The sequence below is a fragment of the Aptenodytes forsteri genome, unplaced genomic scaffold, assembly GCF_000699145.1.
Source record: "Aptenodytes forsteri isolate BGI_AS27 unplaced genomic scaffold, ASM69914v1 Scaffold139, whole genome shotgun sequence".
In the NCBI taxonomy this organism is placed as follows: Eukaryota; Metazoa; Chordata; class Aves; order Sphenisciformes; family Spheniscidae; genus Aptenodytes; species Aptenodytes forsteri.
This window is the reverse complement of record NW_008794414.1, coordinates 3,702,899-3,720,665: the sequence shown is the minus strand read 5'-3', so window position 1 is coordinate 3,720,665 and position 17,767 is coordinate 3,702,899. Positions and strand designations below refer to the sequence as shown.

The window sequence follows — 17,767 nt, the reverse complement described above, 5'->3', positions numbered from 1 at the left end:
TGACGTCATGCTCAGTACATAAACTGGGGAAAGCTGGCCGGGGGGGCCGCTGCTCGGGGACTGGCTGGGCATCGGTCGGCAGGTGGCAAGCAATTGTACTGTGCATCACTTGCTTTGTGTATTATTATCATTATTATTATTATCATTTTATTTCAATTATTAAACTGTTTATCTCAACCCACGAGTTTTTCTCACTTGTGCTCTTCCAATTCTCTCCCCCATCCCATTGGGTGGGGGGGAGTGAGCAAGCAGCTGTGTGGTGCTCAGTTGCCGACTGAGATTAAACCACGACAATATGCAAACAAGGCTAGACAATGTAAGAGATATAAGCTACAGTGAAAGCAAAGAAAGAAGAAAAACCTTTTGCCTAGAGATTTCAAAAGGTTATAATGCTTACTGGTTAAAACAATCATTTGGAAAGTAAAGAAAGTGAGCAATGTTTCATTCTACCAGCAGCAGAAATACAAACTGACAGGTTGGGCTCTTCTGAGCGTATCTGTATCAGCTAATAAAGAATGCATATATACAGTATGTAAATTTATCACAATTAACCACATGAATTTGTCCTATATTTTAATAAAAGCTTCAGTATTTTTAACACAAAGAGCATCAACTTTGTCCAGGAAAATCCTTACTTTCATTATAAGCATAGTATCTTATGAAAAAGGCAAAGAAAGAATGGAAGTCACTTTGCTTATATGCTACAAGAAGCTACTGGCTTTCCAACAGGAATGGCTATTTGAGAAACAAGCAAGATAACAAGTATTCACTGTGAAATTACATACGTTTTCCTAAAGGTCAAATTCTTAACACGCAAGAACTCTCAAAATACTTCCCCCCCCGCCCCCAGTCTCTGCTTTGGTCTCCATTCAGAAAGTTATCTGAGAAACGACGAGTTACAAGAAGCTGAGTCACTTCAAAAGCACTGGCATCTGGAAAATGAACAGCAACATTCAATGCAATATAATTCGATTTTTAAAAAATTGTTAACTTACCCTGCTCATAGAATCAAAACATTTTCTGACGAGCGATTCAACATCATTAGGCCTATCTTGAACATTTATCCAGTCTAACAAAGACACATTGAAGGAAGGCTGATCATCGTCTTTCAATTCTACTGATGTTTCATCGTCCTGGACAGTAGCATTTTGACCAGATTCCTTATTATCTTTTACATTTTCAGGATCCGTGCCTTCCAAAGCTGAATGTTCAACTGACTTGCAAAATGAGGCTAACATTGATTTATTGTTCACTTTAGATGTATCAGAATAAAGCACCAGTTCAGCGGATTTCCCATCCTCAGTTTCTTCACTTTCTGCCCCTCCATGCTCAGCTGAAGAATCCAGTCTTCCTAAACACTCTCTGTAACTATGTCTCGTGAGGCACTCCAGCAGTGGTATCTTGGCCATGATAGAAACAGCAGAACCCAAGCTTTTTTAAAAAAGGGTGAAAAGAAAAAAAATCAGTATCTAGAAGCCAATGTGACATAAACACAGATACAAACCACCCATAATATAAAGTACTATTTGTTTTAGAATTGGAGCAGATTTCAAAATTAATTTGGTAACTACCCTTTCAAAATACTGTGTTCAGTATCAATATCATGAGAGGACAGCTAAAGAAGTTACAATTTTTATTCTTTTCCACTGCTGAATATGAACTCTTCTAAACTTCCAAGTAAGCTTATGTTTATAATGCAATTAAAAAAAAGGACAGTTTGATAAACTGTGACATGCCTTTTTTTTTTTTTTTTTTTTTTACACATGCAGGTGGGACTTTTATGTTTCCAATCTGCATGGATACCAATGCAAGATTGAGTGTCCTATGGCCAACTACTTTTGCGGAGCTTGAATAGTTTCTATATATTTGGTAAAAGCTATGAAGTTCATTTTTTTTTTTTTTTTTTTTAAAGCAAAACATATTTATGCTTTATTTCTTTAAGTATCCAACATCCACTTACATTCTGTTAGGCACAGCACTCGCAGAAATACCACAATACTGTAATGTCCAGAAAGATTTCAAAGATTTTCCTTGAAGTAACATCCAGAGTTTGCAGGATACAAGTATACACACACACACACACTCAAAGGTATACATATACACCAAAGTTTGGGTTATGACTTCATACTTTCAACATAGATCATCATTCTTAGTATCTGCCCAAGTGTATTAAAAAGCAATTAATTCAAAAGTGAAAATATGTATTTAAAAATGTTCATTAATGTCTAAATTTACTATCTAGCTATTTCTAGTGCACATTTGGAAGGACTCCAGCTCTTAAACAGCTGTTCATTAACGGTCTTCCATATATATATACTTCCTGTATAATTCAATACAGGTTTTGTGTGCTGATGAATACAAAAAGTGTCAGTTAAAAAATGACTAGCATAGAACAGAAGGAATATTCTCCTTAACACATAATCAAACAAATACATGCTTGATTAACTAGAATGAGCACCAGACACAGAACACTCAAAAAATAAGTTTAAAATACAGTAACTTTGGAGTTTGAGGCTGAAGTTTAATGGCAAACTTACTGTGTAAGTTTCAACTTGATATCATCTATGGACTGTAAATAGCTTGAATATACATTTTCAAACTTGAAAAGTAGCTTTTGGTAAGAGTATGTACAATCTTCCAAGTTGGCCATTATGGCAGCCCAGCCTTGATGCTGAAGATGTTCATCATGTACAAGACCTTCACAAAAGGAGCAAAGCTTCTTGGCAACCTCATACATTTCCTGAAAAAAAAAAAAAATTAAAAAAAATCCAAAAAAATGGAAATCACTTCAGGTTATTACTGTGGTAACTATATAAAACATTAAAGTGAGACGTAACATAAAAGTGTTAAATTTAGATAGCTAAAAAGTTGTACACCTTAAAACTTCATCAAAAATAACAAAACTTCCTTTATTCTTAAATAAAAAAAAAATAGATAAAAAAATGCATAGATGATTTACTGAGAAATATCTTCAAAACAGGCAGGTGAAAGTTGCAGTTCCAAAAAACCTTATAAAATTAATTAAATGCTGCTAATATAAAATATTCAGTACACACATACATGAATAATAATGCTTGTACTAATCTGATAGAAGGAGCTGGCCAACAAGGTCCATTAAGGAGAAAACTATCGATGAGCCAAGCAGAAGCTCAGAACAAGACAACGAATTGCAGGATCAGTCAGCAGAAGCGCAGGTGCATCAGATGCAAGAAGAGATGCATGAGGAAAACAGCAGAGCAGATAATTAATTGAAGTCTTCCATTGATTAATAAACCAGATGCTACATGATGAAAAGCAGTGCAGAGTGTCCACAAAACTCTAAAACACACCCTGAAACTTGGTATATGCAAACCAACATGGAAGCTTTTTTGTTAAAGAACTGGATGACACAGAGGCATTTTACTGCCATAAGAAGGTGAGAATTTAATTACCACCCGACTTGGCAGAGTTAAAACAGAGACCTACATATGGCAAGTACGATATCTTACTAAAAGTGCACTAACAGCAATGCCTATTGTATTAAATTCCAAAGTTTTAACTACTAGTAGAAGAGTAACTATTGTAAGTTTACCAATTTAAGAAAAGAGACTGTCCCCCTCAAAGTGCATACTACTCAAATACCAAAATGAGAAAGTAAAACAAAAGTCATACAATAAATTCTTCAGCTCAATACTTTATCAATAACATACTACATGGAAAATATTCTCCTGAGCATACTTGTATGTTGGGTTTTAATATCTACCTACCCTCTAAGAAAGAAAACCTTTACTTTTTGCAGGTTGAGCATACTGTTAAATGAGGACTGAACACGTAACTGTCCTCTGCTATAGTACATGTGAGAAAACCATACATGGCGAAACAAGTTATACAAATACAGTGAGAAAGCAGTGTTAAAAACCTAACACATCAATATATTTCGGAATGCATTTGCTGCTGAACACAGGGTTAGCAGCACATATGCATACACAAAAAAAATTTAGAGCCCAACAACACTTATCTTCCCAAAATAAACCACAAAACTGCAGAGCATTTTATCCAAACATTTCAGAATTAATATTGACAAAACCTGAAAGTTACAAATACCCTCCCCTTTTCTTAAAAGTCCAAGCCTTGTCTCAAGCAGCATGACAAAACTCCACTGTCCTTCAAATCACTGGTACCTAAGCTATCAGATGAACAATGAATATACAAACATACATACAACTCCATGGAAATCAAAAGCTATTACAAATTTCTATCACTTCCTAGTAAAGATGCTATTTGTCATCTTGTTTTCCGAACTTTGATCACTTTCTGTGCACATGAGAATAAGGATTTCCGGTTTAAAAAGAACAGGTTTTTTATTTGCTGCATGAGTTCTCACTTCCTAAGTCAAAATCAACCGATAACACAACTGGGACGACATCCAGATAGTGCTGAAATCTGCAAGTCATTTTCTTCAGAGTATCTCCAGTTCGTCTATACAATTTAAATTCACATAAGCTGACTAATGCAATATTGACAACTTGAACATTTTTTTATTATTTTCTTAAATTCACTTTGTATACAAGTTACTCAAAGGCAAATTCCATAGCATATTAAAAAAAACCAGAATTACTGCTTCCTCAATTATCCTATTAAGAACCAAAAGAACAGGCTGTTTTACCCTAAGGTATACTAAAAAATACATCAAAAATATGAAACTGAAAAGGTCACTGAATGTCCCCATCATGTTCTAATGTATGTCCTGGGAATGTACACAAGCATTTTACTTTCAACTCACAAACACTATTCTCTTCCCAAAGTCAGCCTTCCTCCAAACTACTGGCAATAATTCCAGATGTGAGAGCATATGCAGAACCACACATTAGTCTGAAGACTAAAACAATATAAGCCATCTACAAAATCAAAACTGATCATGAAGTCTTTTTATGCAGTTCCTTCAAGTGAGTATCACAGTTTACTAGGGAAAGTAAAGACTGGACTTCTCCCACCTTCAAACAAAAATGTTTCTTTAAAAGCCCTGGGTAGAAGCTTTTGTTAGCTCTATTTTCCTTTGGACAAACTCACTTAGCATGGCACAGCTCAACTGTGTAATAATGAAATGTATACACTAGGCTTGATATGACCAGACTTTCTGCCCTGAGACATACTCATAACTAGCGGCCAGTGTTTGCTTTTTTTAGCTAGATCTATTTATTGTGTTCACAATGGAAGTCAAAAGTTACAAGTTAGTGTTGTCCTATGAAGCTCTATTATACGTCATTCCTGATGCTCTCTTGAGAACCTAAGTGTTGTCAATTTAAGATTTTAGTTTTAACAAATGTTAAAACATTTTGTTAAAAACCAAAATGTTTGTTTCCTCAGCAAAACACTTTCAAACACAAAACAGAAGACAAGTTACCAAATTTTAGCAGGAAAAAAAAAAATCATTACAATTGAGATCGCTTGTTACACTATTGATGACCAGCACTGACACTCTGTACCTAGGAGTCTAACCTGTGGCGATTTACCCAAATTTAACCAAAGCAGAAGTTTGTGTCCCAGCAGTCTGACTCCTAGAAAAGTAAGAGTAAACAACAGTATGTCCCAGAGTGGCAAATTAATATTTCTTTATTTTTTAGAAACCATGTAACAGAAGGGCATTCTAATAAGTGTCAGGATCTGTCATATAACAGAGACTTGCCCAAAGGAACTGTTATATAAAAATAAAAATACCCCAATGCCATCTAAGATTTCAACCAGGTATTCATTGTCAGATGAGCTGCAGCTCCTTGTATACACAGGAGATATGGATGTTAAAACAAAAAAATCCTATTATGAAAGCAATCATAAACATGATACTGAGAGACAAAAGATTTTTTCTGAACTATTTCGAGCTCAAACTGAACTAACATTGAGCTCAAAATTCATTAGCCTGAAAACATAGCTAAGTTTCCTTCAAATAACATGTTTTCAAAGTTACCTGTAAGCTAATACACTACAAGTCAAATTGTACAACTAAACAGACACATGACTGTTTCAGGGCACATATACAAGATATTACAACAGCATTCCATATTATCATCCTCCCAAACTTATTTTTACTTGTGTATCCCAAGTGCCAAAGACATTCTCTCTGAGTGGTGGGGGGCAAGCAGTAGAGTTCTGTCTGCATGGATGAACCTGAATGCAATTCGAGTCTGCAGGAACCTAGTACTGCTTTTGATGCTGGTTTCTTAGGCAATATCATGAAATAAGCTCATTACGTTCAAATAGTAAAGAATATTACTCTGAATTCAGGGGGTCCAAGTAGATGGTTCTAATAAAGTTCAAACCACACGGAGTAACTATTTTTCCACCTATCAGAACTGTTTCAGTCTTAGACGACACTAAGCAGATACCAGTGCAGGGAACAAGAACACCATGTTAAACCATTATTTTATTTTTTAATGCTGCATGGAGGGGTCAAGAAGACACTGTTTCAGTCAATCCTATAACCCTGCTTTCAAAACGTGAAGGTGTGCAGCAAGAAAATGAAGTGGTGAAGCTTTTTGCTTCCTTTGGAGTATCTATGTAGCTTAAAAGTAGTTAAGAAATTAGAAACTACACAGATGTATCTTTCTTATCATTCCATCACTACCAAAATACATCTTCAAGTGTTTTGGCTTGCTCTTCCTACCATCTCCACAGACAACATTTCTGGGGAGACCTCCTCAGGCTACTTTAGAAGGATCAAGACCGATCTATTTCACATAATCAGTACGTCTGTATGCAGAAAAGAATTAAGCAGCTCTCTGCTAAATGAATAAAGCCTAAAAAATGAATTATGTCAGGCATCTAAATAAAGGCCTGCAATCCAACATATGTTTTAACACTTCTCAGTAAAGTTGCCAGCTCCAGCACAGAAAATGAAGCCTGCCTAACAACAGGCTTGCTTTTGTGATTGATTTTTCACGGATCCACTCAAGGGTAATTGGCAGACACCCAATGGTTCACAAAGCATAAAAATTAACTTCAGTTGCCTCGTAGAGCTACATCCATCTTACTCAGCTATACCAGCATACTTAGAACACTGACAGCTTCACCATACCACTGGAATGTGGACCTCAAGAAGCACTGCTACCAGTACAAGACTAGACAAACCCAGGCTAATCTCAACATGCTGTTATGTTGAAGAGTAAATAAAGGCATCTTGACTTCCTAATTTGTCAAGAAATTCACAGGCCCACCAGAAAGATTTTTATCTTTGGCTGGGTGCTTTATCAGAATGTTTACTTGAATTATTTCCTTCATTCACTGTAACTTAAATTTAGGTGATTCTTCTGATGATAGTTACTTCCATTTAGTAGATTTCAACCAAAATCAGTAGAAGCAACAAAGTACGTTTTATCTAAAACAGAAATTAACTGGTAAAGCGTTTCCCATCAATTTCAAGACTTCATCTTTGCATCCTACTGTCGCAATTCTGCTCTTCTGAATGAAAAAAATCCAGGGAAGGTCTGTTTGTCTTAAGTGGTCTTTGGACTTACCTCTAAAGAACAAAAGTTCTCAGGAAATGCAGGGTTCTTTCCATTCTCTACAACCCTGTGGTAAAAGGAAACAAGTCACCAAAGTCCTCTATTGCCATATGTCTGAAATCCTGTTAAAAAGGACTCCTTATAGGTTTCAGTCACCCTAAAAAAAAATCAACCTCAGGCCAACAAAAAAGATACTTGAAACTGAAATTACACATGCCTATACACTATAACAGCAGGTAAACGCTTCCACAAAAGGTAACCGTTATCTTGCTTACCAAAATCAGTAACCAAGACCATTATCCCTAATTCATGCACCTCCAACTCAGTAAAGCTACTAGATTAACCATTTCAAGATTTCAGCTTTTAAAACCTGTAATTGGAACAGTTAATGTCACTGTGAGGGAGACTGATATTTCAAGGCAATTTCTCTCCTTTCATTAGACATCTGATTATTCCATTCTCCTTTAATATTGGTCATTTTTGGTGACTGCATCCTTTGGACATTCGTCCACACAGTTCAGGACTTATTACATACTCATAAAGTATTTATTTCATCAGCATAATACAGAACAAGTTATTCTGTAGGTTGTAGCTTAATGGCTTTTTCTTCGGTACTGTTTTTCACCAGCTCTTGGCTCTGACATTAAAAGCAGGCTAGGAGAAGTCAAATGACAGAATTTACCACCAAAATAAAAAATATTGAGAAGCTGACATAAAGCACCACAGCCAGGGAATCAAACCATGGTACAAGGTAAGTGGTAACTTCTACTAGCTTGATTCCAAGCCACCCAAGTCTTTTTCCTCTGGTGAATTTTCTAAAAGCTTGATCTAACAGTTCTGGTTACAAAGGCCAACCAAAACAAATGCTGTATCTTCTAGTACACCTTAGGGTAAACTAAAACCTACTCCGTTTTAACCCCACCCAGCTCAATTACTTTAAAAGATTGAGACTGATTGCTAATCCAAGTTACAAAGAACTCTGGACTTCTGTAGAGGAGCCAGAAGCATGTCTGGCTATTAGACTAATAATTTAGCAAAAAAAAAAAAAGAATAGTATTAATTTAGCTACACAATTGTTACAAACATTACAATGCCTTAAAGAACATTAAAATTTTAAAGTAACTCTTTTTCAGAGTGTCTCAAAACAGCTTTCTAGTAGAAGTAAAAGAGCATTTCTCTAAATAGTAGATACACAGCTTTCAGGAAGCATGACTAAACTTCTTGGCTTAAGTATTACAAAGTGTTTGGAACTAAACCAAGAGTGATCTAGGTACTATAACTACAGCCATGGTTTTAGGCAACCAAATGAAATAACCACACAGTTTCTCACCCCTGTTCCCATTTCTTAAAGAAAAACCAACCGCAATTGACAGTTTGATGATGACAGCAACAGTATCACATGAAATGTGAAACATATCCACTAACAAAAAGTTGAAGTTTCCAATATCCTTCTTCTGGCATAAATAACATAGGAACTTCAGTTAGATCACTTAAAAAAAAAAAAAAAAAAAATCCTTTTCTAAAAGCTAAGCTACCGGAAATTATTTAAGCAGTAGTGTTAAAAGACCACAAGATTAGACAAAATTCACATAATATAGTTTATTGCACAATGTGCTGTGTAGAGAACAGCTTGTCTCCTCCTAAGCTGGTGTGTACGTTAACTTTTTGCAAACACTCTGTGCACCTAATTGTCCACATACTGCAGCTCAAGGCCAAAACTGCTGAACTGGAAGAAAGGTGGGAAACCAGGCTAGCTGTAACCCTTCAGGAACAGACATTTCAAAGGTAAGTTTTTAGTCAAAAGGAGACCAGGATTCTGGGACATAAAATGAAAATAGGCTTAGAAAGTTGCTTTAACTGAGATTTAAAAGCCAGACAGTAGATGCAACAAACACTCAGCAAAAAGGATCTGACAGAAAAAGTTTATAAGACAGAGATATTGCACATGTGACAAAACCTATGGCAAGAATTTCAGTTTAATTGGTAAAGGAACAAGTTAAGGTAACAGACATAGCTTCTTTCAAGCTACCGAATCTTTATACTGTGAATTCTACATAATGAGATCTCGTGTAATCAACAGGAACTTAAGAAAATCTGTATAATGTTAAAATCATGAAAGCAAAAAGAAAGAAAAAATTAACGTATCTTGATATGATAATCACAGTACAGTGGAAAACCGAACAGGAGATAATAAGTTTCTCACAGGAATGATTTTTGGTTAGGACGCATTAAAATCTAAAAAAGGCTATGTATACGTTAATAAAATCAGTTTCAATTGGAAAAAAAAAATAATAATGTCTGCTTTTACATATACTTATACCCTATACATACATGGACGAAAGGCTGTAAGAATGCCAGGGACTCCACTGTGAACTAAAAGATGACTTTTGTTTTTACCTGAATAGTAACTAAAGATATCTGAAAAGTATGGCAAAAAAATGCAGAAAGCAAAAGCAGAATTTAAATCAATAATGGCTAGTTTTAGACAGGCAGAAAACAATGGAGGAGGAAATAAAGGCATGGATTAATAAAAATACTTGTTAAAGGAGAATCTAGAACTACTTGTTATTGTGGAAAAAAAAGTTAAAGGCCATATACCAGTGTATACAACGTATGGATCAGAAAAAGTGAATCAGAAATATCTGTCCACCTTTCTCCACAGTACAAATAAGGTAAGGTAAAAACCCCACCTTTCATACAGTCAGAATGATAGAATAGTTTGGGTTGGAAGGGACCTCTAAAGGTCATCTAGTCCAACCCCCTGCAATAAGCAGGGACATCTTCAACTAGATCAGGTTGCTCAGAGCCCCGTCCAGCCTGACCTGGAATGTTTCCAGGGATGGGGCATCCACCACCTCCCTGGGCAACCTGTGCCAGTGCTTCATCACCCACAGCATAAAACATTTCTTCCTTCTATCTAGCCTAAATCTACCCCCCTTACTGATAGGTTGCAATAAGGTCTCCCCGAAGCCTTCTCCTCTTCAGGCTGAACAGCCCCAACTCTCTCAGCCTTTCTTCATAGGAGAGATGTTCCATCCCCCCGATCATTTTTGTGGCCCTCTTCTGGACCCGCTCCAACAGGTCCATGTCTTTCTTATGCTGAGGGCTCCAGAGCTGGACGCAGTACTCCAGGTGGGGTCTCACCAGAGCAGAGGGGCAGAATCCCCTCCCTCGACCTGCTGGCCACGCTTCTTTTGATGCGGCCCAGGATACGGTTGGCCTTCTGGGCTGCGAGCGCACATTGCTGGCTCATGTCCAGCTTTTCATCCACCAGTACCCCCAAGTCCTTCTCGGCAGGACTGCTCTCAATCCCTTCATCCCGCAGCCTGTATTGATACTGCAGGTTGCCTCAACAAGTTCTACAGTTCTACAACATAGTTGCCAAGTAGTATACAGTTCAAGTCACAGATGCCGAAAAACATGATTAAATGCAACAGTTTTCAGGCAGGCTTAAAATAAGCGTGAAACAAGACAGAAATAAAAGTCTTCACACCCTGAAATATTCATAATCTTCCACACAACAAGCTTGCCTATTACTAAAGTAGACGTAGGGCATGAAGTACAAGAGATAACCAAGAGCTCTTGCACAACAAGTTAGCAGCCATCTTCTAAGTAATTTTTACTATTTCCTATGCTGTTTACAATTTCATAGCAAGCCTCATTTTAAAATCATACCGCATATCCTCTGGGCAGAATAGATACCAAATTAAATAGAAACTGGTAGCTATCAAACATTCTCCCCTACTTTTACATAGTTATACATCACTGTTTCTTATTGTTGACAAGAATAGGTAAGACTATCATGAGCAATGATTTAGATTGTAACTTTTATTTTCCTAATACAAAACATTTTTATCATGTATTAGTAGCAAATATTAATTAATTAAATTACCCTGAATAATTACAACAGGCAAAAACTCTCCATCAAGTACTGCCACTGCTTTTCTGGTAAAGCAGGTACTGTCTCTCAATTTTAGAGAGATCAGAAAGCTTGGATCATTTTAAGGCAGATTTTTCATGCCCATTTTGCTGGAAGTCTCCCGTACAGTATTCTCAGTGTGGCTTTGGATGCATCAATCTCAACTACAGAGGTTCAGAGCCTTTCTAGCTCTCCCCAGATCTCAATCAATTTTGCGAAGGATTAATAAAACATGTTCCCTCTTCCTCCCAGCCAAGAGGCTTACGGTGAACCTTGAAGAAGATTAATGTTCTAACCACATTCCCAGTCCTCCCTCGGTTTCTTCTGAATTACTGCTCAATATGCTTCAAGCAGGCATCATGAAAAACTGCTTTAGTACAATACTGCAATACTCCTTTATACAGTTTTCACACCTTGGTACTTCTAAAGTCATTATAGCCTATTTACTAATCTTCTACCATACACGATGGTATTGTCATTCCCCTGACCTCCCAAAGAAGTACCCAGTGCATTTTCACAGCCTAACACAGAGCATATGGTTTTGAAAGATTTAAAATCTTGGTTAAAATTAACTGTGGGTATAAAGGTGTATCAGATTTAAGAATATTACTACCTATTTAATCTTTAAATAAATTTCTAAGTTTTTCACAAAAGATTCTACTATCACTGTAGCCCTTTTACAAGCAGGGAAGAACTAGAGTAAGTGGGGAACAGAGAATAATCTTTTTCAAGATAAATCTGCAGGCTAAAAATAAAACCTCCATTCTACTTAGATCCATGTTTAAAGACCTTTAAATACTGAATTCCTCCCCCCATCCCGTAATAATAGGTGCCATCAAGTATGGAAAGATTTATTTTCTTCTTGCAAATCAGCTCAGGATCACTCTCTCTAGATAAACTTTTCAGTCTCTAGCTAAATATTATAGCTCCAGTTGGCCAATAAAAGCTGTATTCCACACAGAGACTTTTAAAAGTATTTCTGAAATAAGGCTTCCCTTACAGAAGACTTGCCACCAGAACAAGCCAGTAAAGATCTAAATAATTAATTTAAAAGCAGAAACACTGCAATAAACTTGCTTGCTCTGCATATTAATACATCCTTCAGAATCAAAGGGGAAGATAAGGTAGCACTAACAATTCTTTTCAAGTCTAAGTAGGAGTATGTTTTATAAAACTCCTGGAATATAAAAAGCTTACTCAACAGGAATTAAGTCTGTTCTATCAGTGTATACTAACTTCACCAGACCAAAACCAAAATTAAGAATCTTCAAAACCACAAAAATCAGGGATGGGATGAAGAAAGAAAATAAAATATCAACAACGAGAAATATGAGACCGGGTACCACCACCTTTCTCTGCCATTACCTTAAGTAAAGCACAAACACGAAGACCATAGTTAATTACTACAGCCCCCCTTTCATATCAAATCAATGTTAAGCATTTAACAGATATCAGTCTTGCTGACTTTTACAAGATCCTCTTAACACCTCACAAAAAATGGTTTTAAAGCCCTTTCAGCTGCTAAAACCAGAATCCTCACACTCTTCAAGGAGCACAAGTGAAAACCTCCCACTCCTAGCTGAATTCACATCGATATCCACTCTCTGCCGTATGACAGTCATATGATTCACAGATCCCTAATAACTCAAGGTCCTATTTACTAAGTCAGCAGTAACTGTCAACAGGTGGTGGAGAGAGGAAGAGAGTCTACTGGACTCAACCCTTGCCTTAATTCAGACAGTATGTCAAGGTCAGATTATTCAGGCTAACTTCCCCCTCCGGACAGGTCAGGAGGCCAAGGGGGAAAACCAAAAAACCCTGTACTATATGCAACACTTAGCACTTTCTCTGAATTCAGCTGTACAGTATTAAAAAACAGCCACTTCAAGTGCTAAATATTCTTTTGGACTGCGTTAAAGTTGTCACTGAAACTAAGAAACTTTATTACCAAGACAACATGCTAAAAGCATATATTACTACTCATTCTGTGCTAAGTGCTACACATAACCATTCCCCCACTCCCAGCCATTGGAAGTTTAAATAATCTTTAGAGACGTGAAAAATATTTAACACATTTAAATGTAAAACTTGAAAAGGAAAATGAGGGCAGTACTTCCTAACATGAAGAAAAGCAATCAGTCCAGCTACTGAGGGCACTGTGTCACTCTTGAACACGCAGCTGTTCTTACTGCATGCACACTTGATATCTTGCTGACCATGTTACAGGGAACTAGTTCCCCCTATCAAAATAATACAGAAGTAATCAAATTGGAATTCTGACAAGTTTGCTTTCTCTGCAAGTAAAAGCCAGCACTCAATAATAAGAGACCTGAATTTTAGGAAAAGGAAGCTTAGTTTTATCAATTCCTCACCAGTTTTTTAGACATATAAGATGAAACAGAAGCTTGGCAAGGTGCTTTTAAGAATTATACTGCTAATTTTCTACTTGGGCTAACAATGTTTCCAAAGTAACAAAACCTTTTCTGTTTGCAGGTTGAGGCAGACTGAGGAAGACACTGAAAATACGGCAGAGCATTAAGGCATGGGTCCAAAGCAACCAGATTGCTTTTATTTTGCAAATGCTGTAAACATACGCATCCATAAAGCTGTATTACAATATGCTTTTGAAAGAAGCTTTGAACATGCTGAAGAAGCAAGCACATTTCAATACCTACCTTGAAACTTCGAGACAAAGGCTCTGAAGAATACATCATCACTAATACACCATTCTTACTGTCTTTCGAACAAACTATTTCATAATTTATACCGAGCTTACCCTCTGACGTACAAAAAGGTTATTTTCCTTTGGTATGCAAGTACAGTAAGAATTTACTTACCACGGCAAGTTGCGTCCGTGATGCTACCGTATGAAACACTGCAGGCATCATGAGAGATTCTTCTACTTTCAATTCCATCTCATTCTCTGCTGAAAACGTGGTTTTGGGGATAGCCGGTGGACGTTCACACAAGATCATTTCTTTGTTGAATAAAAAAATTGGGTTGGTATCCTACACTCAAAAAGAAAATGAAACCAAACACTGAGTAAAGGCTGTTTCTCTTCAGAAAATGAAACCAAACACTGAGTAAAGGCAATATACTGTTCAATCACCAACTATTTCATCCTGTGGGTAATGTGCCTTAAGAACATGTTAAAATCTACATGTATAAGCTAAATACATAAAACATCTGTTTCTCAAAGCAAAGAAATCCAGCAAACAGTACACTACAGAAAAATACTTAAAAGTCCCTTAGTAATTCTTTTTCTTCCCCTATAAATGACAGTTTAGACGAAGAATGCAGTATGCACTTACTGTTCCAGCACTGTAACTACACACTCTTCTATCTGGTGCCATACACTCTCCTCCATTGACAACCAACACTTGGTGCTGAATGGCAATCTTATACTTTGTTTGAATTGCATGTTTCAGATCAGCCACACTGGAAAAAAATGGGAAGAGAAGATGACACTATCAACATATTTGTGTCTCTAATTTTACATATTCCTGTAATAGAAACACGTGACTTGTCTGTTGTCAAAGCAGAACTATTTTTAAAGATTACTTTTTATTCTGCATGATGACATATTTCTAAGTTTTTTAAGTGCTGTAATGTGTTGCATTCTGGATATCCAGCTAATAAGCTATCAGCTAAAAGACGACAGCCTCTGCGTTACTGGTAAGTTATCAGCAATCTTTTTCCAAGAAGATGTGATAGCATGCTGAAATTCTGGATTAAGTCACATCAAGCATTTAGGATAATAACTGTAAAAGTCGTGTATGTTCTTTGAATATATACTTTATGAACAAACAGCTGACTTACTGAAAAACCCTAGAAGATGACACCGAGAGTATTAACACTTCATTATCCATAACATAAGCACAATTTCACGTAATCAACTCTGATTTACTGTACATGAAGTGCAGTACAGCACTTAACAATAATAGGAAATTAAACAATCCATATATATGCAACAAATTCATATAAAAACATTACAGACTTTTAATGTGGAAACAGTAGATCAATAAACCATCCCTGTTTTCATTCACCATTCTCATACCTTCAATTCTGGGTGATGGCATCTTCACGTTACTGCTTATTTTAGACAGTTCTAGACTTTGTCTTGAAGACACAGGCAAACAGCAAACTAAACAAGAATTTACTAATATGATACAGTAACTGACCCAAACTATAACACGCTGGGGTAGTACCTATGCAAAGGTATTAAAAAGCTTCAGGGTATCAAGTGAATAATCAATATAAGCATCAAAGGTTTTGATAACTGGCAGGAAGCGTAACAATGTTACTGGCTATACGATACTTGAAAAATAAAGATCAATTATCTAAAATAACCATGAGTCAATACGACATTGTGAATTCACTACAAACATCTCATGAGCATAAGCTTGTACTCCCTAGCTGCGTTACAGTAAATATTCACCTATCGTTTCCATGGTCTTTGGGAAGAGAGCTTGGCCTGTCCATGTACAAGGAGATAGGCAAAGAACCCAAGAAAGTTAGTCTTGCTAGAAGGAACAAGTCTATATATACAGATACACAGAATAAGAAGTTGAACTCTTCAGCTGAAGAGTCTTGGATTTTGTGTGGTTCAGCTGTTGAAAAGCTTCTTTCTCAAAGACCTATCCAACTGAGCAAAAAGTCAGCCCATACCAGACTATTAGGTGCCTGGTCTGGCCGTTCAGATGCTGTACCTCACTCACCATGATTTAGGAATAGAATGTCTCAATGTACCAGGCAGCATACAGGGGTGCTGACACATCTGCAAATGACCCAGTAGATCCAGAATGGCTGAGATGAAACACTATTTCATGCTCAATAATACCGTGAGTATCAGTGGGCTTTGCAGACCAGCACACAAAAACAATCAGCGTAGACAGTCTTAGGGCCCTTCCGCCCCAAACAAGTTTCAAAATCCAAATTCACTTGTTGAGTCATGAAAATTACAAACAGAAATTCAGGAGAAAGGAAACAATGGATTTAAGCACAAAATCCATGGTAGAAGTCTTTCAAGCACAATTACTTGCAACTCATTCATCACTGATAGAATATGAAGACAGCAGGTAAGCTTGGCTCTTGCTAACTCTAAGGTATATGGGCTATCATGGTATTATACACGATTTACTTATTGGATCAGAGTCCCACATAAGAACAAGGAAAAAGGATACAATACATCCAGTATATCTAGACCTCTCTAAAAGCATCTTTACATTTGCAAGATGCTTTTAATGTGCAGTGAAAAAATACAAACAGCAAAGTTGTTGGGACTTAACTGTGATTCTGTATCACTGCTCATGTTTCAGGCAGTTGGGCATTCAGAAGTTCATGTTTTACATATAAAATGCTGTAAAACATTTTGGAGCCTTACAACATAGGACAGAACCAACTTTTACCCATCCTGGACATGAGACATAAACCTATATGCCAGTTCTTTCGCATCCAATCTAAAAGTATTACAGAGCACACATTTTCTTCAGGATGAGTATATACTGACAGGAGAAAGAACAACCTGCAGAATTTCTTCTATGATGCCAATCAGTAAAAAATAAACCTTTTACAGAGGAACCCTAAATAAAAACGCCATCCAATAAAAGGTCACAGAAGATCAGAAGTCATTCTGACAGTTTTTCCAAAGAGCACCAAACATAACACCAGTCTCAGCTAAGAGCAGGTCATCTTCTGTCACTGCCTCAGAAAGTAAATAACCTCTCCACTCTTTCATGGGACCTCAAACGCACACAATCACCTGCAAGGCATTGAAAATGATAATAAAAAAACCCAACCCAAAATTCATTCAAATACATGAAAACCTAGAAGATAACTACATGCGCATACTGAAAAAACCTATCATCTCTCCAGGACTCAGTATACAAAAAGTATATACACCCTTTTTTTTAAATTTAAAAAACAAACAATATACAATTAATTTATTTTCTTACTTTTGTACAGCAAGTTCCGTATCAAAGGTAAGGGTAGTTCCAGTGTTGACCAGAAATACATATAGCTTCATGATGATTTCTTTAGGTCTCTGAAGTTTATAACTTCCGCTGCTAAAATCATTTGGAAACTGAAAAAAAATTCAAGTGTTAGTTTCACATACAAGCTACGAAAAAGACATGTACATGCTTTTGAAAAAATACTTTTAGATATATAGTGGGTGAATACATCAGCTCTCATATTCCACAGTTCTTTATCCCTTACTAAACATACAGAGGCTCCTCTGACCAGAAGCGTGGGCAAGGTAAGCCTCCGCACATGCAGATAGTTAGGAGAACATATGAAAGTACACACAGAGGAGAATTTAAAAAAGAAAAGATGGCTTTCAGTTGCAGAGGCTACCATCTCAATCATTACC

At 36.7% G+C, this 17,767-nt stretch overlaps 1 protein-coding gene across 4 annotated transcripts in view; it reads right to left on the bottom strand.

Moving 5' to 3' along the window:
• Positions 1 to 17,767, bottom strand: part of RB1CC1 (RB1 inducible coiled-coil 1) — an 83,989-nt gene that overhangs the window by 51,621 nt on the left and 14,601 nt on the right. For 3 of the 4 annotated variants that reach the window (XM_009289349.2, XM_009289351.2, XM_009289350.2), the window contains exons 3-7: positions 17,352 to 17,479; positions 14,709 to 14,835; positions 14,235 to 14,405; positions 2,538 to 2,740; positions 996 to 1,431 (exon numbers count right to left, since the gene is read on the bottom strand). In XM_009289349.2, coding sequence (XP_009287624.1) covers positions 996 to 1,431; positions 2,538 to 2,740; positions 14,235 to 14,405; positions 14,709 to 14,835; positions 17,352 to 17,422 — 1,008 coding nt within the window. In that variant the 5' untranslated portion in view covers positions 17,423 to 17,479. Of the gene's footprint in view, positions 1 to 995; positions 1,432 to 2,537; positions 2,741 to 7,490; positions 7,546 to 14,234; positions 14,406 to 14,708; positions 14,836 to 17,351; positions 17,480 to 17,767 lie in introns of those variants that run through there. The other variant, XM_009289352.1, reaches the window with a different exon arrangement.